Source organism: Myotis yumanensis, unplaced genomic scaffold (genome assembly GCF_028538775.1).
Source record: "Myotis yumanensis isolate MYYU_CA2020_CCGP unplaced genomic scaffold, mMyoYum1.0.hap1 SCAF_13, whole genome shotgun sequence".
NCBI lineage: Eukaryota > Metazoa > Chordata > Mammalia > Chiroptera > Vespertilionidae > Myotis > Myotis yumanensis.
In genome coordinates, this window is record NW_027223764.1 from 9,893,559 (window position 1) to 9,917,627 (window position 24,069).

At 41.9% G+C, this 24,069-nt stretch overlaps 1 protein-coding gene across 6 annotated transcripts in view; it reads left to right on the plus strand.

The window, feature by feature from the left end:
* The first annotated feature begins 3,219 nt into the window (after positions 1-3,219).
* The window catches only part of NRAP (nebulin related anchoring protein), a 64,887-nt gene continuing 44,037 nt past the window's right edge, over positions 3,220-24,069 (plus strand). The window contains exons 1-14 of one of the 6 annotated variants that reach the window (XM_070432237.1): positions 3,220-3,462; positions 3,789-3,883; positions 4,461-4,548; positions 7,821-7,925; positions 8,325-8,429; positions 10,155-10,262; positions 10,892-10,996; positions 11,766-11,873; positions 12,155-12,259; positions 13,925-14,032; positions 15,948-16,064; positions 18,654-18,758; positions 20,320-20,427; positions 21,441-21,545. In XM_070432237.1, the coding sequence (XP_070288338.1) occupies positions 3,391-3,462; positions 3,789-3,883; positions 4,461-4,548; positions 7,821-7,925; positions 8,325-8,429; positions 10,155-10,262; positions 10,892-10,996; positions 11,766-11,873; positions 12,155-12,259; positions 13,925-14,032; positions 15,948-16,064; positions 18,654-18,758; positions 20,320-20,427; positions 21,441-21,545 (1,434 nt within the window). In that variant the 5' untranslated portion in view covers positions 3,220-3,390. The remainder of the gene's footprint in view (positions 3,463-3,788; positions 3,884-4,460; positions 4,549-7,820; positions 7,926-8,324; positions 8,430-10,154; positions 10,263-10,891; positions 10,997-11,765; positions 11,874-12,154; positions 12,260-13,924; positions 14,033-15,947; positions 16,065-18,653; positions 18,759-20,319; positions 20,428-21,440; positions 21,546-24,069) is intronic. The other 5 variants (XM_070432239.1, XM_070432238.1, XM_070432240.1 and 2 more) reach the window with 5 other exon arrangements.

Genomic DNA, 24,069 nt, shown 5'->3' on the forward strand with positions numbered 1-24,069 from the left:
ACCTTGCCTTTTGGTTTGCTTGCTTTCCTCTGGGCCCGAGACTTTTGAATCTTGTCTCTAAAATCCCACCAGGTAAGGACACTTTCTTGGCTTAAGAAGGACTGGTCCCAGGCAAGTGTAGAGGAATAATGATAAGTTATTAACTTATGTGAAAATTCTTTGCGGCTCCTTGGACACAGACATGGCATGGACGTATAGGGTAGTCAACTCCCAATGGGGCAGAGCTTCCACCCATGGGAGATAGAGGCCATCAGAGAAATCCTTTTCTCTAGCACAGTGGTTCTCAACCTTGGCTGCACATTAGAATCACCTGGGAATCTTTTTAAAATCCTGATTTCTGGGCCTCACCCTCCGGAAATTCTGTTTCTTTGTTATGGGGTGAGGCCACAACATTAGTAACAAAGAAACAGAATTTCCGGAGGATGAGGCCCAGAAATCAGGATTTTAAAAAGATTCCCAGGTGATTCTAATGTGCAGCCAAGGTTGAGAGCCACTGCTCTAGTGGATGTTCTTGAATTGTAGTTGCTTAGCTGGCCCCTTGGAAGATGGAGATCAAGCAAGCCAATGCACTTCATAGCAAGTGGTGGCTATTTTGAGAACAAACCCTCATATTGACTCTTCCCCCTCCATTTCCTGCCCCTTGCTCCTGTTCCTCAGGACACTTCTGAATAAGGTCCTTACACTTAAGCCCTTGCCTCAGGTTCTGTTTTCTGGGGAACCCAGGCTAAGACAAATGTCGTTTGAACCAATCCTGACGGCCAGAGGCGCTCGTGTGCTCCTTGGCGAAGGCTCCCATGGCCTGACACCATCACTGCGACGATGGAGAGGCTCCAGATGTGAGAGAGTGGGATGGACACGGGTGGGGGGTAGGGCCGCGAGCCATGTCTGTCGAGAAGGTGAGGGCTGTGTGTACCTTACCCCAGCAATGAGTGTTCACTCTGGTTCCTTAAACCTGTGGTCGGCAAACCGCGGCACACGAGCCACATGCGGCTCTTTGGCCCCTTGAGTGTGGCTCTTCCACAAAATACCAAGTGCGGGCGCGCACGTACAGTGCGATTGAAACTTTGTGGCCCATGCGCAGAAGTCGGTATTTTGTGGAAGAGCAGTATTTTGTGGAAGAGCCACACTCAAGGGACCAAAGAGCCACACGTGGCTTGCGAGCCGCGGTTTGCCGAGCCACAGTTTGCTGACTACTGCCTTAAACTGTCCCATTTCCAGTTCGTGGGCGTTATTTCTCCTCACAGTGTCTGATATCTAGTAAATGCCTTTTAAAAACATAAGGGGTGGCGTAAGTCACATCTAAGATCTTTCACGTTGGCACTTCTGGTTTTCACAGGGTGACCGAGACTTGTAGCCGCTATGGAGAACCACCAACCACAACCAAAGCAGAGAGGAAGTAGCGTTTTCTCTAGATGAACTAACTGTGGTTCCTCATCCACCCCCCCTGCACCCCCTGTTGGCACAGAGTTCTTTCTTGGTGGTCACTGGGGCTTCCAGCCCACTTCCGAGGTAAGGCTTGAGAGATTCGGCACAGGGTAGAACATTCTGGGAGCCTTCAGGTCTTTTGTTCTTTGTCTTTGCTGTTCCTGTTCACCCAGGCTGCCCTGTATGTATCACATTTCAGCATGGGAGTCTTCCTGAGCCTGGAGCCCCTACTGCGAGTCCCCTTCCCTCCAGATGCTGAGATAGAGTACGGAGCCCCACCATCCTCTATGGGGAGCCTCCAGCTGCACCCTCTCCTTAGTGTATGTGGTGCTAATCGTCTTCACTTGCTTTGCAGCCTCCTCCTCCCTGCTGGCTCTCTCAACACAACACAGAAGTGCTATTGACTTTTCTCCACCTGCAGATCCCCCATCATCATAATCTCAGAACGTTTTGGCCAAAGGTCACTAATTGGTAGACTGCCAACCAAATACTGCCCATGGCCCTGTTGTACTGTTTTGTTCCCAGTGTTTTACAAAACAGGGAATTTCGTGTATAAATGCAGATAATCTGGCTTCTCTGGAAAGATCAGAATATTAGCAATGTTGGATACTCATGACAAGTTGGCTGGGGTGTGTGCCCTCCCATTTGGAAAGGTTCCTGCCATAACATATGACTTCACCTCTGGCCCCTATAGGCATTTTGGTGAGAGTGTCATGTTTATGTCATTGATTCCATGAAGAGGTACTGAGTACCTTTTCCATGTCAGTCCTTGTTCTGGGCACAGGATAGGAAATGACAACAAGGACCAAGTATCCTGTTTTGATGAAAGGAGATAGATTTTTAAAAGTAGAGGCACAGTATTTAAGATGTCAGGTGGTGGCAACTGCTACGTAGAATTTAAAACAGGGTAAGGTTATATCAGGTTGGGCGCCATCTTTTCTTTTTTAAAATATATTTTTTTTTAATTGATTTTCAGAGAGGAAGGGAGAGGGAGAGAGAGAGAGAGATAGAAACATCAATGGTGAGAGAGAATCATTGCTTGGATGCGTCCTGGGGATCGAGCCCACAACCCAGGCATGTGCCCTGACCAGGAATCGAACCCTGACCTCCTGTTTCATGGGTCCACTGTCAACCACTGAGCCACTCCAGCTGGGCAAGGTGCCATCTTTTTAAAACTGTTTCTAGAAGGTCCATTTTGGGGTAACGTTTAGGGGCGATGAAGGGCTTCACAAAGCCAGGGAGAGAAAGTTTTCCTTCAAGCTGCTCCCCTTCAGGCCTGGGGGTGAGGAAATAAATAGGCCTTTTTGGAACAGTAACATACAGAGGCCAAAGCACCGAGCGTTCTCATTTGTTCTTATTTTAATCACTTTCCAGTTGCCAATATTTTTAATACCTAAAGCTAAGATTCACATATGGTTTTTACCCCTACCGTGGCATGAATCAGTCCTGTTTTATTTCTTATACTTCGGGGAGCTGCCCTTTCTGCTTTAGTCACCCTGTTCACAGAGCAAGCCTTTCTAATTTGATCGCCGGGGGGAGGGTGTGTCGTTTTCCCTGGGGTTCTTTTCTTGGGCTATGATCGCAGCTAGTGAGAAACGACTCCGTTCTGCCTACTCATACCCCAGGATTTGGCCATCCACGCAAACATGATGCTCCTGTGAGTTCACTTTTCTATTTAGAGAAGCATGTCAGCTAGAAATACCTCTACCTCGTTTCCCAGACGCATGCGTGTTGAGAGTGTAGCCAAAATAGCCCCCTGAGTAAGTGGCAGCTTTAAAAGCCATCCAGCTGCTAACTTCGAACTAGAAGGTCAGCAAAGGAAAGTGGAAGTTGGGTTCTGAACAATCAAGGTGGCCCGGAGTTGAATAGTGGTCGGGATTTGCGAGACTTGAACGACTAGACTGAGGCTTCTCCTTGGACTCCTTGCCTGTCACCTGCCCCTGTCGCCTCCCCTGGAAAGTCAGGATGAATGTGCAGGCTTGCTCTAGATGTGGCTATGGAGTGTATCCCGCTGAGAAGATCAGCTGCCTAGATCAGGTCAGTAGACGTTGCTTAGCCTTTGGGAAGAATCAGAAACATGGGAAATTTATCTTCTCATGTAGGGACATGTGGATTCTTTTGAACCACACACACAAAAAGATGTATTTCTCACCCTTTTGCAGTTCTACCCAGTTCTAGCTATGTCTTCTATATTGTCTCAAAAAATGTCACTCATTTATATAACATACTGTAGCTGTGTGTTTTTAAATCACTATTTTATGCCTAAAGCTCCTTTTTTTCCTAGCCCTGAAATATGTAAGAATCCTGAGTCTGAAAAAAAAAAAAAAGGCAATTTTGGTAAATCTTTTCTATATGATTTCTAGATATGGCATAAAGCGTGTTTTCACTGTGAAGTTTGCAAGATGATGCTGTCGGTTAATAACTTTGTGAGTCACCAGAAAAAGCCATACTGTCATGCGTAAGTGTTCGATGGCCCTCCCCAACACCTCTTGAGTTTTGTTTATTTAGTTTTTAACAAGTAGCCAATCAGAGATTCAAAATCACGCACCCCAGGGGTAAATCCAAGAAATGTCTTCTCAAAGGTTTTTCCTTACAATCACTGATGAGACTTAAGGCAGGACTTTATGCAGTAAATAAAAAGTTGAAAGTTTCATATTTCTTCTTATAAGTAAAAGATAAAATCTACCCGCTATCACCCCATGTCAAACTATTAAATATTGTCCAAAACAATATAATTGCCATGCTACAGTATATGCATATAGAGCTTTAACAGTTTTTCTTTTAAATAATTTCGGAATCCTTTTGTATTCAGAAAGTTTTTAAGTGATCATTTCCAGTTACATTTGGTCTTTAAGTTACACATATTGCATTTATTTTATTTATTTATTGTCTTTAAGACTTCTTGTCTGGAAAATCATGAATTATCAAGTTTTCTATTTATTCATTTTTAAAAACGACTGTGCCTTTGAGATAAGTCACTCAATCATCTTGGAGAAAGTACATTTCTAATTTGGCTTTACACCTGTTTTTTGTAGTCACAACCCCAAGATCAACACTTTCACGAGTGTCTATCAGACTCCATTAAATGTAAACAGGAAGAAGTCTCCAGGAGACCTCCATGGGGTAAGTTACTTACTTTTGAATTTCAAAACAGCCTTTAAAGAAAGTTTCTTAGCTCAGACGCCTATTAAGTTTTCAAGTATGTATCTAAATGTGAACTTGCCCATTTTCTCCACATACACACGCATGTAAGTGACAAATGTTGCTATTGGTCCTATCACAATATAGGGGCCCAGGATAATCGTGCTTGAATATCTGAGGTGCTTGTATCCAGAGTAATCTCTCTGGTCTGCCAGCTTTGGACACATTGATGACAGTTTATACAATAGGTCCTGTATATATTAGGAGCCTGATACATAAAACAACGTTTTTATAGTTAGAAAATGTTACAAAAGCCTTTCCTTTGTTTCCCCCATAATTCTTTTGGTATAGGTAAATTAAAAACCTCTAGTACAGGGGTCCTCAAACTACGGCCCGCGGGCCACATGCAAATACAAATACTGTATTTGTTCCCGTTTTGTTTTTTTACTTCAAAATAAGATATGTGCAGTGTGCATAGGAATTTGTTCATAGTTTTTCTTTTAAACTATAGTCCGGCCCTCCAACGGTCTGAGGGACAGTGAACTGGCCCCCTGTTTAAAAAGTTTGAGGACCCCTGCTCTAGTACGACCATTTCAAATCTCTCCTAATTCAGTAGTGCTTAAGATTATTTGCAGCCTCTCTTTCCCCTTGGGGTGGCAGTAGGTCAAAGATATTTTTATTTAGAAGTGATATTTGGGTGGACAAGGAGGCCACGTTGATCAACCAGCCTCTTTTGAAAAAACCAACAGTGGAGTTTTGTCAGATAACCAGCTGTTGATTGAACACTTGAATTTATTAAAATGATGAATCATTTAACTTCTCCCCCCAACCTCCCCAGGCCCCACAAGAAGTTCTTTGGGGTGGAGCTAGTAGCTTTCTAAAATTAGAAAATTACACATTGGATAGAAGGTGCTCTAGAAATCTTCCTTCCTAATGTTACCTCATTTCCTACTGACTCCTGGCTGCTCAGGCCATACTCTTATCAAAAAAATGTGTATTAGGTCAGCCTTAGCCTTATCACGTGGCTTGCTATATATACTGTCAAGATTACCTATTTTGCTAAGTACTTTGCACTACTTTCAACTTGTTTTTTTAACAAGCTTATATAGCATTTACTGTACATTTTTTGCTTAATTGATTTAATGCACATTGTAGTCCAATAAATTAAATGCTGTTGTTATTCTATTCTACTGGTGAGGCAATGGAGGCTCAGATTGTTGTCCATTTATCATTGGTTTCTGAGGATTCACGAGCCTTAAGAAGTCACAAGCATTCTTAGATTACTGAGAAGGCTAATTCTTTCAGGATTTTTTTTTTCATCTCTTGATGTCTAAGGGCACCTACATGATTATTTTAAAAATAAGTAAGTAATTACTAAGACAGAATTCCCTGTTTGGTAGATGTTGTAGAAGAATGAAACATCTAGGTTCTTTTCTATCCAGAGAGTGAACGTTAGCCCTTAGAGCTTCCTTACCCCACTAGTAGTATGTCGGCTCCCCCCCCACCACCACCACACACACACACTTCTTCCTGCTTCCTCACAATAATCCTGAATCTTGTGGAAGGTCTCTGGGGACAGACACTCCTCAGTCTGGGATTTGTGCTGTGGGAGGGGGACCGCAAAGATGTGGTTATGATTCCTTAAGCCAGTGGCTCTCCAGGGGACATTTGATGATGTCTGTTTTGATGATCACAACTGGGAGGGGGACATCTGGTGGACAGAGGTCAGCTCTGCTGCTGAATATCCTACAATGCGTAAGAAACGCTGCCTTCGTTATGTAGTGTTCATGGTAGCTTCTTAACTCCAAGAGGAAAAGCATGTAAAACCTCTCAATTTATACGTTTAAAAATATACATATTGGAACTGCATTATCAAGCCAAAAAGTCAATGATGGAAAGTGCCTTGATGAGGAACTAGAATCCCTGGTTCTACATCTGGCTCTGACAACCCACTGAAAAATTTTAGTGAGTTCACTTCTTTTCCCAGACCTTTCTCATCTATAAAATCGATGGTTTAAAATTTAGCTTGTTAATAGTGCAGGTTTTTGGGCCCCATTTTAAACCTCATAAATTATGATATTAGACCTAAAACCTTCGGATTTTTTCTTTTATGGCTAGTCCTTTTTATGTTTTTTTTAAAAAGAAATCTTGCCGAAACCGGTTTGGCTCAGTGGATAGAGCGTCTGCCTGCGGACTGAAAGGTCCCAGGTTCGATTCTGGTCAAGGGCATGTACCTGGGTTGCGGGCACATCCCTAGTGGGAGATGTGCAGGAGGCAGCTGATCGATGTTTCTCTCTCATCGATGTTTCTAACTCTCTCTCTCTCTCCCTTCCTCTCTGTAAAAAATCAATAAAATATATTTTAAAAAAAAGAAATCTTTGCCTATTTCATGGTCACAAAGATATTGTTGAGATCTCATACTCCCAAATTGATGTATACATTCAATGCAATCCCCAAATCTTAGGTTTTGTTCATGGAAATTTATTAACTAGTTTTAAAATTGATATGAACATGCAGAAATTCTAGAATGGCCAAGAAATCATGAAAAACGAAATTGCAGGACTTAGGTTACCAGATTTCAAGACTTACAACAAAAGTAGTAGTAATTAAACTCAGTGTCGTATGGCATAAGAACAAATAGACCAGTAGCATATAATCCAAGGTACGGAAATAGAACTTCTCATATATGGTCACTCTAATTACAACACAGGCACCACTGCAATTCCATGTAGCAAGAATGATCTTTAAATAAATGGTGAGGGAGGTATTGGATATTTGCATGGAAAAAACGAACCTTGATACCTACCTCACATTTATACACAAAGATTAACCAAAGATGTGTTATGGATCCAGATGCTAAAGGTAAAATTATAAAACATAAGAGAACACCTACTTGAATCTGGGGAGCCAGCATTTTTACAAGCTCCCTGGGTAACTGTTGCACAAAGTTAAGAATTGCTACTCTAAAGTCTAGTGTTCATTTAACCTGAATTCTCGTTGTGTCATAAGCTCATGGAGACTTTAAGTCCTTGTAATTGCACCACTGAAGTGAGCTTTGCACACAGCAGGTGCTCTATGCATGCTGCCCATCTGGTGGAACAGCTGAAACCATGAGGAGACTGACAGCACAGTGTGTTGTGGTGCAGTGATGCTGTGCAGTTGAGACTTAGGAAAATCCTCGCAATTCAGCTGTAGATTATTTCTTTTCTTTTTTTTTCTGATGGAAACGTTACTGACAACATCTTCATTGGTAGGTTGATGAGCCAGACGATGGTGGAAGGTTTAAATCGGTGTTTCAGTGGGACATGGAATCCAAGGATGGGGCAACCACATCTAGTGGGCGACCATTGGTGAACGAGGTGAGTTACGAATGGGTTTGGAAACAGAACAGAATGACACCCTGTGCAAATGAAATGCATTCTCATTATTACTGCTAGACAAATTCAGTGAGGCTTCTCTTATCCAGTTTGTAAATCCAACTGTCCAGTTACCTTTAGAACTCTTCTATGATGTAAGTGAATCGCAGAAAGTTCAATTGCTTAGGACATTAGGTTATATTTTTAGTTTGAAAAAAAATGAACATTTTGCTTAGCTGAGACCTGCCACATGCCAATAGGAGAGTGTCGTTTTTAGAGAGCTTCTCTCTGATATTGACGATGTGTGTGAGCATTGCAGGGAGGGTGGGGTTGGTAGGGGGAATCCTACCTACCAAATGCGCATGGGGGGTGTTTGTTGGCATTTGTGTGTTTCCTTTTTAGAGACCCTATTGGACTGGATATGGGGAAGGGAATGCTTGGTGCCCAGGAGCTCTGCCAGACCCTGAAATCGTAAGGATGGTTGAGGCTCGAAAGTCTCTTGGTGAGGTAAGGGCTTTAGAAATTATTTTAGCCATTCATTTCAATGTTCCTTTATTTTAAAGTGTGGTGGATGGAGTACTGGCCCCTCCCCCAAAGATCCCCATGTCCTAATAACTGGAACCTGTGTGTATGTTACATGTCCAGAGGGACTTTGCGGATGTCAATAACCTAAGGATTTTGAGATGGGAAGATTAAGCTGGATTATTAGGGTGGCTGCAGGGTAATCAATTGGGTGCTTATAAGGAGGGAGGCAGGAGGGTCGGAGTCAGAGAAGAGGTGACGTGACAACAGAAGCAGAGGTCAAGGCCCCTTGGAGCCAGAAGCCAAGGAATGCTGGCAGCCTCTGGAAGCTGGTAAAGGCCAGGAAACAGGTTCTCCCTAGAGCCTCCAGAAGGAACAGCCCTGAGGGCCTGGCTTAGGTTTCTGACAGCCAGCATTGTAAGAGAGTCCTCACTTTAGCAGGTTTTCCTGTGAAAAAGTCCTTGGTAGGCCAGATGGTGGAAATCCTTAACAATTTGCACAGAATCCCTTCCCGTCTTCCCCACACACCCGGGGCACCTGCCCTCTGAAGAAATCACTTCGGAAAATATGGTTAGTCTTAAGTGACTTTTCCTTTAGCAAATGGAAAGGAAACAATAGAAACACACTGCTAAGTTTCTGTGTCTTATTAGGAAAACTAATCAGTAGAGATACTAAAAAAGCAAGGAGGAAAAAGTAACTAACATTGTACTCCCAATGCTGTTATAAGCATGTCAAACTCCAGGCCCGCGGGCCACATGCGGCCCACAACAAATATTCTTGCGGCCCAGCCAATATAACGGTATGTAAGAAGCACTTTAATAAAAATTTCGTAACTTAATTTTTACAATATCCTGTTATACATAATTATTAATAAGAAATTACAACATTTGCTAGTGACTCATTACTATAATCGTGTTGCATTCATTTCCCTCATGCACCTTACGTGCAAGTGCACCATTTCTCTCCACTAATACTAGCAGTGAATATTTTAGCAGCCAATTGCCACATCTTTAGTTTTGTACTGACTTGTTTGGTGTGCACAACAGGAAATATTTCGCTTTTGGAGAACAACAAAAAAAACAGTTTCATTTGCGTTACACTTATTCACTTGTGCAGTTATTCAGTGTCTGGTAAGTTAATGTTCAAGAAAAAAATACTAATTTTTATTAAAATGTTCTGTTATTTTATGTTAACGATGACTCGTTTATTTCAGCCCTTCGTATTCAGCATGTCTCTATCAAAATAAACCTACATTTCTATGAAAATTGAAGCTTTTGTTTTATTGTGGCCCACATCAACTTAAACCTTGTTTATTTGGCTCGTGTTAGCCTTTGAGTTTGGCGTGCTTGCTGTAGAACTATCTCTAGTGGACAAGTTAAGGCAAGGCTCCTGCATATTAATGGATTTGTTATCATACATGCCTTTGAGTCGAAGAAATACTCATTGAGGTGTGTCAGGTTCCACATAATATGAAAAGGGGGAGTTTTTTTTTTTACCTGGGGAATATTATTTGAAGGTGTGATTCATTTGTGAATAATAGTTTCCAAAATGTGAATAACATTTTTGGATTCATTCCAGGTGGCTGAATTATTTTCCAGGTATCTTATACATCCAGTGGCATTGGTTCTGATGATGCTTGCTATTGCTATTTTATTAGATCTCATCCGAAATCATATAGTAGGTTCTCATGCTGACCTTGGTTCTGACCAGCAGGAGTACACAGAAGACTATGAGCAACAGCGGGGCAAGGGGAGCTTCCCAGCCATGATCACGCCTGCTTATCAAAGGGCCAAGAGAGCCAGCCAGCTGGCCAGCCAAGTGAGTGTGTTCGTGCTTAGTCACTATTAATTATGCTAATTTTTGTTATTAGTGTACCCCCAAGGAGTCAGATAAAATTCAATGAGACAGTGCTTTTGGACAGAAGGCACCGTTAGTGTGGTGTTATGTGGAGAAAACTGTGTTCTTGTCTCTCCCCTATCAGTTATCCTCTGTGCCATGATTGGGCCGCATCCATCAAATGGAGAGAAGACCATGCGTCTCACCCCAAAACTGGACCAAATAAGTTCTTGAGGTGACTTTAGCCTGAAGGACACTGGTTCTTATTAAGCAGATAGCAGACCCTCCTGAAGAACAGCATAGCTTGCTAGTTAAGACTTTAGAATTTGAATCCTGGCTCTCTCGCTGGCTGTGAGCAAATTACTTAACCTCTCTATGTCTCAGCTACTTTTATGCAAAATAGGGCGATGAAGTGTGTTAGCATTTGTTAATGTTTAGCAGTGCCTGGTACTCTCTTAGACTTTTCCTGTTAGCATCATTGCTTTTTGAAGTGGAGACTCGCCCCAGGTGTGTGTTCACAGTAGCCCCAAGGTGTAACTTCTGGAGAGCTCCAAGGAGAGGTTTTCACAAAGGCCAGTGAGTATGACCTTGACCCTATACTGTCTCCTCAGGTGGAATACAAGAGAGGGCACGATGAGCGAGTCTCCAGGTTCACCACAGTGGCGGATACTCCTGAGCTGCTACGGGCCAGGGCTGGGGGACAGCTTCAAAGTGATGTAAGAAATGATGAAGGTGGAGACTCGGTGATTCTCACTTATGGCTCCCCATTCTTTCCTTACTTGGAGAAGGAGGGAGGGGGAATGTGGGAGGCATGTCAGTCCTACACAGGGAACAGGGAGAACTTCCTGAGGTCAAGTATGGGTCGGATCAGATAAGTCAAGAGACCTTGTGAAAACTCATGTTTAGAGAGAAAACTTGAGAATAGTATTAGTGACAAATCAGATGTATCTGATGAATCTGAAAGAATTCATTTTATATTCTCTCCTTGTCACTGAAAATTATAGACCACAACTTCTAAAGAATTTCTACCACTTTTCATAGTCTAGTTGCTCCATAGGATAAGACCAAGAACTCACTATTGTTCCGAGTGGGAAGCTTTAACACAAGTTCAGGTTCAGCTGAACAAGTGGTTTCTATTTGTCTTGGGTTGAGAAGCCTCTATTGTCTCCCAGACTTGACTGGCGGCTCCTCAAAGGCAGAAGCCGTATTCCTCTGCCCAGCCCTTCACCTCGCCCACACCAGGTGCTGCACACACAGGTGTTGAATTCTACATTGAGTTTCATGTGCCAGGCACTGTGCCAAGTATTGGGAATAAGAAGGTAAATAAGATGTGCAGGGTCCATCCAGCTATAACAGCTGTGACCTAACAGCTGTGAATAGGGGATTGCAGGGTGTTCCAGGAGCCCTTAGCAAGGCTTCCCACCCGATTACCTGGTAGATAGCAGGATGGTGACATGCAATTCAAAGTTTGTTTTCATTTTCCAGGTGGTCTACACTGAGGACTATGAACAGCAGAGAGGCAAAGGCAGTTTTCCTGCTATGATCACACCTGCTTATCAGATAGCCAAAAGGGCCAATGAGCTGGCGAGTGATGTGAGTGTCCCCAGCAATGGTGTCCTGTTAGAGGAGGAAACAGGAAGTTACCTGAGCCTGACAAGTCCAACCTCCTGTCTCCTGTCGCATGTGCTGTGGATCCATGAAGTAGCTTTTCTTCATGGTTGTCAACCAACTTCACTACAATCTGGCACTTTATGTCCAAGCACACTCCCAGGACCCAAACATAAAAAGAACACTACACAGCCATTTAGTTTTACACTCTGGCCGCTGTGCATAGGAGGCAGAATTCACCGGGTTTGCCCTTTCCCTTCAAACAGGTGAGGTACCATCAACAATATCAAAGAGAAATGAAGGGAATGGCTGGTTCAGCCATGGCAGCCGAGGGCACATTGACGAAGGACTATGTGGACCAGTGTGGTCAGGTATGTGATAAAAGGACTTTCTGGGAGAATGGCCCTTTGCGATGGTCAGTTATGTAGCCTGTGACAAAGCCCATGGCCATGTCATCGGAGGTTGGGCTGTGGCTTATCTTTGCCCTATTGATGAAAGGTGGACTTTCCAAGCCAGAAAGTCGCGGGCAAGCAATTTCATGGGGGCCATCTTGAACCACTTAGGAAAACAGATTCCAAGCATTCCGCCCCCCCCTTTTTTTTAAATAAAGGACCTATATCAAGATGGTGGTTTGCCAAGAATACAGCATTCTCATCTATTCCCTGAAGAATGATCTCATGGACTAAGACTGGCTACTTAAGAAAATTTTTTTAAAATTTATTTTGAGAGAGAGAGGAAGGGAGAGGGAGAGAGAGAAACGTTGATGTGATCGCTGCCTCCTGCATGCCCCCTACCGGGGATCGAGCCTACAACCCAGGCATGTGCCCTGACTGGGAATCGAACTGGCAACCTTTTGGTGCATGGGATGATACCCAACCAACTGAGCCACACCGGCCAGGGCAGGACTGGCTACTTTTAATCCACTATTGAATAAACACAAAGGGGATCAAAATACTTGTTTTGAAAAATATTTAGCAATTCACCGAGCAGCAGGGCTCATTTTCTTAGCAAGTGGAGTTTCTTATCTGGGTTGCTGGATAAAGCAACATTCCAGAGAATGCAAACCTTTTCCCCAGTTTTACTTCTTAAATGAACTATACTTGATAGGCTGTAAAAAGGTTGAGCTGACAATTACAAGCTACTTTTTATTTGCACATCCCTGTCTGTTTTCTGGTACTAGACAGATGTCGCAGGGGAGAAAGTAAACATCATTTTTTTCACGGTTGTAAGTAAAGAATATTGGAAGACCAATCGTGTGTACATTCAATGAGCTTAGTTAATATTTTTTTCTTAATTGGGCAGTTGTGTGAAATGTTGGCAGTAGGTAGACTCTACAACATAAGTGACTCATTCAACATAATTTATAAAAGATAACAAATAACTTATTTCTCTTCTTCAGAGAAACAGGTTGCCCATGTGCAGATACAATCATGTGAAGATAGTTTGTGACTCCATTGCAAATGTCTGCCTGAGCAAAAATACTTTTGAATTAAAAAGGCCATCTTATGAAATTCCATAATAAGTTAGTTAAATGGTCTCCGAGTGCTTTAAACTCAGTGGAAATACTTTTTTTTTTTTCATGTTTTAAATATGTTGTTAAGAAGGCTCAGGACAACTTTTAAAAAATCTGTATCTGGTGAAAATGATTTTGTTCTAAATGTGGGCCTGAGGAAGATAGCATTCAGGATGACTGGAAGACAGGAGGGCTTTCCGGCATCCACTCAGAAAGGAATTCTCCATTATCCATGGGTCTGGGAGGCTGCGAGAGTGTCATGATTTATCTGGCGAAAATGACTATGATGATAATGAGAATAGCCACCGTTTACTTAGCGCTGACTGGGTACTGGGCCCCAGGAAGTGGCGCTGACTCCACAGTCTGCTGCCTTAACCACCACGTGGCACCACTCCTGGGGAGATCACTGGAATGTCCAATGTGGACGGGCCTCAGGGGGAACAGGCTCTAGGAAAGATCACTGCTCACTTCCCACCCGTGCAGGGAGGGGAACGTTACTGATGGAAGGTTTTGATCAACTCAGCAGGGTTACTTGGAGGACTATGAGGAGCACCGAGGGAAGGGCAGCTTCCCCGCCATGATCACCCCAGCTTATCAGAACGCCAAGAAAGCCCACGCACTCGCTAGTGACGTAAGTACCACATTGGGACGACCCGCAGGTCCACAGAAGCAGAGAAATGAGACTGAAGGCGGTGCTTGCTGAAACCTACACACGGATACGTTTATTAGAGCCGAGCCAAAGTAGAATGCTAGCCCGCAGTTTCTATCCAGATTTCTGGCTTCCACTGCTTTTGTTCAGGCTGTTTGGTCCCATGTATCTGCTTCAAAAGAGACTGATATGAACAAAATGGCATACCTCACTGTAGGTCAGCTGAAGCCAGTGCAAATGCTGGCCCAGGCAGGTACGCTGGGGCTAGGACACTCTTTGCAAAATAACCCATCTAGAAATCGAGCATTTTTTAAAATACTTTATTTTTAAGAATTATTTATTTGTATTCATTATTTTATCTTATTCCCTGGAGTGTGGTATTTTTTTTAAGAAAATGTATTTTTTTAAAAATTTCCTTTTTATTTAAAGAAATGGTTCTTCCTAAGACAATGTAGAATACTCATTTTTCTCCCAAGTTGGCCAGGGGCACACAAATGCAAGAATTTCTGATTTGAGATTAGTAGATTTGTTTTGTTTTGTTTTTAATATTTTATTGATTTTTTTTTTTTTTACAGAAAGGAAGGGAGAGGGATAGTGAGTTAGAAACATTGATGAGAGAGAAACATCAACCAGCTGCCTCCTGCACACCCCCTACTGGGGATGTGCCCACAACCAAGGTACATGCTCTTGACCGAAATCGAACCTGGGACCTTTCAGTCAGCAGGCCGACACTCTATCCACTGAGCCAAACCGGTTAGGGCAGATTTGTTTCTTTCAATCTTTTTTTTTTTTCACTTTTAATTTTTTTATTGATTATGTCCTTATCCCCCCATTACTTCCTGACTCATGCCCTCACCCCCAATCAAGCACTTTTGATAGCTGATTAGAAAAGTCATATGATTATCAGACTGGGTGTAACCCAGGTGATAAAATGATTTTTATTTACAGAAGGTTGGCCAGCTGCCGGTCCTTGAGAGACAGGCTATAATTAAACTTGGTAAAGGGACACACACTGTAGAACTAAGACACCAACTTGAACTTGGTCTATAATTGCAAGCCAGGCATTCAGTTCAGAGCCCTTTGCCCTTCTCAATTACTTGGTTACTATTCAGTTATTAATCCTGTTTACCCAGAGCAATACACTTGGACCCCGAGGGGAAATAGAAAGACACATTCATCTCTCTGCCCCTCCTCAGCAGACACGATGAGAAATGATGTTGAAACCTATGGCAGACCGGGTTTGGGACTACACCTTTTTTTTATGCAGAATTAGAGTGCAAAGTGTGAAAAGGGCCAGTAACTTTTTTGTAGGGAAATTCTTGTTTTTATTCTTATTCACCTTATTTACAAACGTGATCCTGTTTACTTCAGTTGACAATTACATTACATGGACAGAAGATTTATAGAGTATTTCTGGGGTGCAAAAATGAGCCACTTTCCATAAAGACAGTGGTTCTCAACCTTCTGGCCATTTAAATACAGTTCCTCACGTTGTGACCCAACCATAAAATTATTTTCGTTGCTACTTCATAACTGTAATGTTGCTACTGTTATGAATCGTCATGTAAATATCTGATGTGCAGGATAGTCTTAGGCGACCCCTGTGAAAGGGTCGTTTGACCGCCAAAGGGGTCGCAACCCACAGGTTGAGAACCGCTGCATAAAGATGTACTGACAGTGCACCAAATAAAAGTGACCCGGGCCAATAACATTTTAATACGAAAGGGACTGAGTGGTATGTGGGTTGTATGGAGAAAAAAAAAACCCATATGATATTTGTCCTTCAGGAAATTCTTCGAAGTGAATGTTGACATTAAGTGTGGAGTAATTTGAGGGTAAGTTCTGCCATGGAGCATGAAGACAGCAACTCTGGACCCTCTTTGTGTGTGTCTTTCAGATAAAATACAGGCAGGACTTCAACAGGATGAAAGGTGCTGCTCATTACCACTCCCTCCCGGCCCAGGACAACCTGGTTCTGAAGCGGGCTCAGAGCGTGAACAAGCTTGTGAGCGAGGTGCGTATGGGGGACAGTCGCTACTGCTTGCTGTCACTTCCTTTAACCCCCATAAAGGCAGTGAAAGGGCAAATTCCATGTAAAGCCACATGCACTACACCTGGGCTGCCAGTTCCCAAAGAACAAATGTGCAGTGAAAGCAATTCACAGGCGAGCCCAGAACAAAACCAATTCATTAAATAACAAATTTAATTTCTGATGGCTCAAAAGCTTCTCCCTGAATTCTTACAGGGCTGAGCTATTCAGAGCTTCCAGGCAATAGATTTCTAGTTGCCAGAATATCAGGTGAGCTAACCTTTAGAAATATGTGTCATCCTTATAGAGTGGGAATCAACGGACAGGAAGTGGCTTGAACTTGAACCTCTGCCATTTCTCTCATCATTGTAGTCAAATTCCCAAGAAAATTGTGGGTACTACATGAGTCACCTTTATCTTAGAGGCTGAACTGGCTGCCAGAGGGTGTGTTTTATTGGTCCTACCCAGTGATTAAGATATTTAGAACTGTTAGGACTCTTCGGAGAGGAAATCTCCCCTCTAGTTCTCCATGTCCTTTTCAAGCCCCAGAGTCTCATTTGCATTACCTCTCTGGACCCTAAAGGTATTTGAGTTGGCAACAGGTCATAAAAGGGAAGAATGCTTTGTGAATGTTTGCTGAACCTTGCTCTTTTTTTTTTTCTTTTTAAAATATTTTATTGATCTCAGAGAAGAAGGGAGAGGGAGAGAAAGAGAGAGAAAAATCAATGATGAGAGATAATCATTAATTGGTGTCTGCAACTTGGGCATGTGCCCTGACCCTGACCGAGAATTGAAGCATGATCTCCTGGTTCATAGGTTGATGCTCAACCACTGAGCCACGCCTGGTCACAGGGCATTAGATCTGGGTGGGACCTTTACAGCCTGCAGGCCCTTCCTTTGTCATAGGCCTGGAAAAGTAAAAGTCTCATTCTGGTTCAAAGAGACTTTCAGGGACAGAACTGGAGCTAGAAGGCTGACAGCATAGTCCTGCCATCCAGGAACAACAGTTACCATTTTGACCTTTTTCTATGTGAATATTTTATAAACAAGTACATGAATGTAAGAACATACAGTTTCAGAATTAGAATTCAGCTGTACTTTTTTATTTTATATCCTATTGTGAGCATCTTGCATGCCTTAGAAGGTGTATTGCCACCCTATCCTATATAATAAAAGGCTAATATGCAAATCAACTAAACGGCAGAACGACTGCTATGACGCACACTGACCACCAGGGGGCAGATACTCAACACAGCTGCCCTCGGTGGTCAGTGTGCTCCCATAGGGGGAGTGCCACTCAGCCAGAAGCTGGGTTCATGGCTGGTGAGCGCAGTGGCGGTGGCGGGAGCCTCTCCCACTTCCGCAGCAGCCTTAAGGATGTCTGACTTCCAGCAGGCCTAAGCCATCAGTTGGACATCCCCCAAGGGCTCCTGGACTCCAAAAGGGCGCAAGCCAGGCTGAGGAACCCTCCTAAGTGCACGAATTTCATGCACCGAGCCTCTAGTGCAGTGATGGCGAACCTTTTGAGCTCAGCGTGTCAGCATTTTGAAAAACCCTAACTTAACTCTGGTGCTGTGTCACATATAGAAATTTTTTGATATTTGCAACCATAGTAAAACAAAGATTTATATTTTTGGTATTTATTTTATATATTTAAATGCCATTTAACAAAGAAAAATCAACCAAAAGAATGAGTTCGTACCCTAACTGGTTTGGCTCAGTGGATAGAGTGTTGGCCTTCGGACTGAAGAATGAGTTCGTGTGTCACCTCTGAGGCGTGTGTCATAGGTTCGCCATCACTGCTGTAGTGTTTAATAAAATAGGATAACAAACTGTATTGCCTTTGGTAAGAGGTCGCAAGGTTGCCTTCGGTTTCTTTTTGCCCTTATGTTTATCAAGTGAGATAAACCAGCCATGCCTCTATTAGTGGCAGTCACCCTCAGCTCTTCCTCAGGTGACCTGGAGTCTATGTAATAACTGTAGCCTCACATTTGACACCCAGCTACCCAGGGGAGCTCAGCTAGCCAACCCATTTAAAGTGAGAAGGAAGACACTCTGTGCATCTATGGTCGTATTTATTCTATTCCTTTGAAAAGTAACTTTTTAGGTTATATTTTATTGATGCATGCACACTAAGAATTGCATATATCAAGTGTAACAGAAAGGATTCTCACTAGTGGACACATCTGCATAACTAGTGCCCAGATCAAAAAACAGAACATAACCAAAGTCCAGACACCCCCCTCTCTGTCTATCTCCGCAGACACGCGTCCCCAGTAGTAACCACTGTCTTGATTCCTAAAACCAGTTCTGCCATTTTTAAGTGGTATGAAATCTTGTAGTATTTATTCTTGAAGGGATTGTATATTTTTAATGTTTAGAACCAAATTGATTGTCACTTATTTATTCCTTGAAAGGAAAATCTGTACTATTAACTTAAGAGTATGCTGGGCCTGGTATTTTTAAATCTTGGGCTGAAAGTTTTCTAAAAATATCCTGGTAAAGTCCTGGTGACATATTCAAGAGTGACTTCGGGTTTGGTTCTATTGTGCAAGTGGTGTTTTGGTTTCTAAGGTGGAGTATAAGAAGGATCACGAAAGTAGTAAAGGTCACAGTATCAACTACTGTGAAACACCTCAATTCAGGAACGTGAGCAAGATCTCAAAATTCACCAGTGATGTGAGTTTTTAATGCCTAAGCATTTCTGGGTCTCCTAAGAGACAGTCTATGTGAATGTATTTATGTGTCTTGGAAAAGCATGGCCTTTTAAGCACAGATACCTAACAGGTCTGATTAAGATTGCTGGGACTGGTCGATGTACTGTTAAATTCTTTTACACCTCCTGATGCACACTTGACCTTGAGTGCTCAGGGCAGTGCCTGCCTGTCCTCTTGCATCCTTCCTGTATGGCAGTATCCGGTACCTAGAGGCGAATGCTGGTGAGCAGAGCATGCAACATCCTCTCCCAATGCAAATTTGTGCTTCTTAACTTAACACCTGGCTGACTGGTCAGGAGATAACTCGTGTCTGCGTTTACATTAATTTAAGTCATTTTAAAACTCTGAAAGCTTAAAATCACTTAATGTAAATATCTCCTGACCGGTCAGCCAGGTGTTAATACCTGCTCTCGTTTGACCTGCAGAGTCACCTGGGGAGTCAGATATTATTTCCCCGGATTACACATAAGCAGCTATATGCTGAGTGGCATTTGCAAATTTTGGAAATTCTCAGAGAAGGTCTGGAGATGTATCCTGGGGAACATAATCTACACTAGATTATGTGACTTTACTTCTGTTTAGTTGTGCATCCTCGTAGAATTTAAAGTCACTCAGGACGTTGTAAAGCTCAATGAGGAATTTGTTTTTCATAAATTAGTGGGGAAGAGCGCCAGCTTTGGAGCTGACAGACATGGTTTCACAATTAGCCAAGTGGCCAACTTTGGGCACATTGTTTAAGCTCTCCAGCCACTTTGCCCATTGTAAAATGGGGATGATGACAGTTCCTGTTCTCATAGAGTGAGATCAGCTGAGATAAGTAGAATCCTGTCTTGATATATAGTAACATTATTCTGTTTAAATACTCTCAGTGCCTCATAACTCAATGGCCTCCCAGGGCAGGTCATGTTAATGTGGCTTCATTAGATGCTACCCAAATTTTCCTATGTATGGCTTCTTATCATCCCATTGTGGTTCTCATTATTTGGTAAGCTGCATTTGGGACACAATATTATTTCACCTGGTTGTAGTAGTGACCAATCTGTGATGAAATGTTCATAGAATTTGGCAGAGCTCAAGTTTTATTTTTCATCTATTTAGAAATGGAGGTAGTCGCCTACAGTGATTATACTATCCCCCAGCATGGGGCTTCACACACAATCAGGGCTTGCCCATTGGAGAGCTCCTGGTCTCACAGTAGGTCTGCACATTGAAAAAGATCTGGTATATACACAATTGAAAATATTTTTTAAAAGTCAGGTCTGTTTTGTGCTGTCTGTGCCCATCAGATTTTATGTTTTTTTGCCTGCTGTGTGCTTGCCCCATTCCAACTTCTTGTCCTTGCTTGAAACTTTAGTTGATTATTTTTTTAAAAGGTGTGTCTTGTTATTCAGTGAAACACTGACTACTTAAATGGGTTGTCTTTAATCATTTATATTTTCAATTTAGTCCATTAAGAGGAGTAGTTAATTTTGAACACGTTGGGAAGAGAATGCTTTTGTTGAAAGTTTTATGGTCCCCTGTAGAATAAATATAAAGAAAACTACCAGAACCACATGAGAGGCCACTATGAAGGAGTTGGTATGGACAGACGGACTCTCCATGCGATGAAAGTTGGAAGCCTGGCGAGCAACGTGAGTCCTTGTGTGAGGGGCCTGGCGGTTCTGGGGATCAGTTGGAGTGGAAAGAGGTGGGGAATAAAGAATTCAGCCAATTCTTTTCAGCCTCCCTTTTGAAAAATCAATTTTCTATTGTGTAAAGGCTGACCCATAAGAGTTCCTAAACATGAACTGATACAACCAAGGCTAGGTAAAAATCCTTGACATTTATCAATAGCTTCAATTTACTTATCTCAGCTTTCTCTGGTTTGAAGAGTAGTCAGATCCATTGTAATTGATCCAGTGTGAGAAAAACTTTCAATTTCTGAGAGATAAAGAGAAATGGATGAGCATAATTTTTATTTGAAATTCCTGCTATGAAATTTGTTGGTTGGTTGGGTGCTTGGTTGATTGATTCATTCATTTATTCCATCGTGATGTTCATTGGAGACCTTCTGTTCATTGAAGGCACTGGTCTTCAAAGTAGATCAGGTCCCTGTTTCATCATAGCCTGAAATCTATTAATCTGTCTTTGGCTTTGTCAATTCAGCTCATAGGTTTGCAAATGCCAAGTTGTAAATCTTACCAATTTCATTATTAAAACATAGAAATGTCAAATGTCCTCTGCTTGAGAATGTCAAATTTGATCTTTAGGAAAAAAAAAAAAATTGAAAGCACTCTGAAGACTCTTGACTTTTCATTTATTTTCTGGAAGAAGCTCTTCCATTGTATATTCATGTGCAAATACTTCTTATTAACAAAAATTACAAGGGGCTCCATATTTAATAAGATAAAATAAACGTGCTACAGATGGAAGTTAATGAATTTTGGATTAATTAAGAGGAAGAATTCAAATTAATTGAAAGCAAAAGTGTGAGCATAACTTAATTTTCCTTGGAGGTGATGAAACTGAATTAATTTTATTTCTGTTTACTTTTTTATTTCCCCCTCTGGTTACCTTTTAAAATACTTCCTATGACATTCAAACAAGGTAAACAAAAAGAGTAGAGGCTAATTTCTCTTTTCTTGTTCTTTTCTTTGTGTTTCAGATTGCCTACAAAGAGGATTATAAACACGATGTTGTCGACTACAACTACCCAGCCACTCTCACTCCTTCCTATCAAACAGTCATGAAGCTGGTTCCCTTGAAAGATGTAAGTCCTCTTCCAATAGCCCTCTCTGCTCTTTCTTGTCGCTTCTTTCCTGTGGAGTGATTCTTAGGCAGCAAGATGGAAAGAAACAAGATACTTAGGAAATGGAAGAAGGGATTGAGAAAGGGACACTCTTTTTCACTAGGAAGTCCATTTATGCATGTTTGGAAACTCTTAGTTCTTATTTTATTTTATTTATTTGAGAGAGAGAGGGGAAAGAGGGAGAGAGAGAGAGAGAGAGAGAGAGATACATTTGTGCCCTGATCAAACCCACAACCTTGGCATATCAGGACGATGTGCCAACCAACTGAGCTACCTGGCCAGGGCTAAGGGAACTCTTAGCCTTTCAATATAAGGTGAGGACAACTCTAGTTTTGTCTTGAAAATAACCTGAGGTTGAATTTCTCCTGTTGGAATTTGGTGGACTATGTCCACTGCTGGGCACATTCAGTAATTGTTCTTAGCAATGATGACCTTTTTTTTTTAAGTTTAGGAGTGTGCTATGTTTAAGGACTGGAGGAAATAAGATAAAGTGGCTGTAAGTTGTGAGAAAGTGGTAATTATAACTCAATTTTTTTCTTAGAAGCACTTGGGAAATATATATGTGGAATAATATGTAACTCAATTATTAAATCAGTGATTTTATTTATAATTTGGCTGGCACAAAATAAAATATGCATAATTAATTAAATTTATTGTTTTTTACTTATAAGAGGTTACTATATCTTTATTACAGAAAATTTAGAAAATACAGAAAAGTATGAAGAAAAAAGACAGAAGTCATGTCCTATCTTAAAAAGTACTTAAGGTGGTTTAGAATTGAGTTGGTATCACAGTTACTTGTCAGCAAAGGTTATCGTAAATCAGTCAGTAACTTAACAAATAATTCAACATATATTTAGTAAATGGTCAGTGCTACTTTCCTGCACATTCCTTTGGGATCAGTAGTTGACTTGGGTTTTGCTATTGGTAGGCAGGTCTTTATGTCACTCTGTCTTTTGCTCAGAGTAGGAGCAGTGTTGGCTGTGGTGGGTATCTCTAGCGTCTGACACAGTTGGCAGGACAACAGAGGATAATCATTGGCAAATGGTAGTTTAATGGCTGAAAGGGGCTTTCAAACATGTAATAAAGCAAGGGATGGGCGGAAGAGAAATATAAAGGACTTAAACTTTGCTTCTCTTTATCTGAGGAAACTTGGTTGGGTTGACTAGCTCACTTCACCTTAATGAAACCCAAGGTTAAACTTGACTACCAAAACGACTTCTTTTTGTTCTTGGCTGCATACATTACCTGGGGAATGTGAGGATCGAGAGCATTTCATTAAAATCCGAGTGTGTGCTCGTACAGTTGAATTATAGAAATCATGCGTAATAGCACATGCAAACCAAGGTAGATGCCTACAACATGTACTCCCGTTATAACATGACTTGCTATGACATTCATCTGTATAAGGCTGACTCAAACCAAGCACCTGAAATATAGCCAGCTCATCTTTGGAAGTCTGGGGAAAGAATGGAATTAGCCTGGATTAGAAATAAGCAGAGGTAAGTTCAAAATGGAGCCCACGAGCCAAATCCAGGCTGCTGAGATGTTGTATTTGGCCACAGAGTGTTTTTAAAAAAAATTGGACCAATATATAGAAATTTATGTAAGAGAGCACAAATTTATATATTCTTTTTTTTTTTTTTAAGTTGGAAAACTCAGTGAACTGTGGCCCTAGTTCAGCCGTGGGCAAACTACGGCCTGCGGGCCAGATCCAGCCAGTTTGAAATGAATAAAACGAAAAAAAAAAGACCGTACCCTTTTATGTAATGATGTTTACTTTGAATTTATATTAGTTCACACAAACACTCCATCCATGCTTTTGTTCCAGCCCTCCGGTCCAGTTTAAGAACCCATTATGGCCCTCGAGTCAAAAAGTTTGCCCACCCCGATCTAGTTCCTGCATGACAGTGCTTGGGTGGGACTGAGTGGCCGCTGCTCTCTGTCATCACCTTCCTCCTGCTTTCTTGGCTCCCTGTGATTTTGAGTTTACACCCTAATGTAGGGGCGTTGGTGTTCAGGAAGTTTGGGGGATCCATTACAAGAACATTTGTGGCCTCTCTTGCTGTCTGGTAGTTGTTAAGGTGCTCAGATAGCTATGAAATTAAACAAGCACAGCCCTTGATTAGAGAGGGTTCCCTTCAGATGGGTTTTATGAACAGTAACAGCATTACAATGAGACTATGCTCAGCGAAGAGCCCCTTTAGAAAGAAAACTGAAGCAATGACCAGGTATCTGTGAGGTGGCGAAGATGTGGTTAATCATGGAGACTGTCAGTTATGTCCTGCAGAGGAAAGTAACTGTGCTCTGCCACGTACTCAATGCAGAGTTATTGGGAAGGAATATGCTATTCTATAAATATAGTTTTTGTGACCTTTTATCGTGCATAATTCTGAATTCTATTAGACACTTCATTATGAGATGATAGTTTTTCCCTCTGAATTAATGCATCAGGAAGCCACTGTACTCTAATCTCATTAATAGT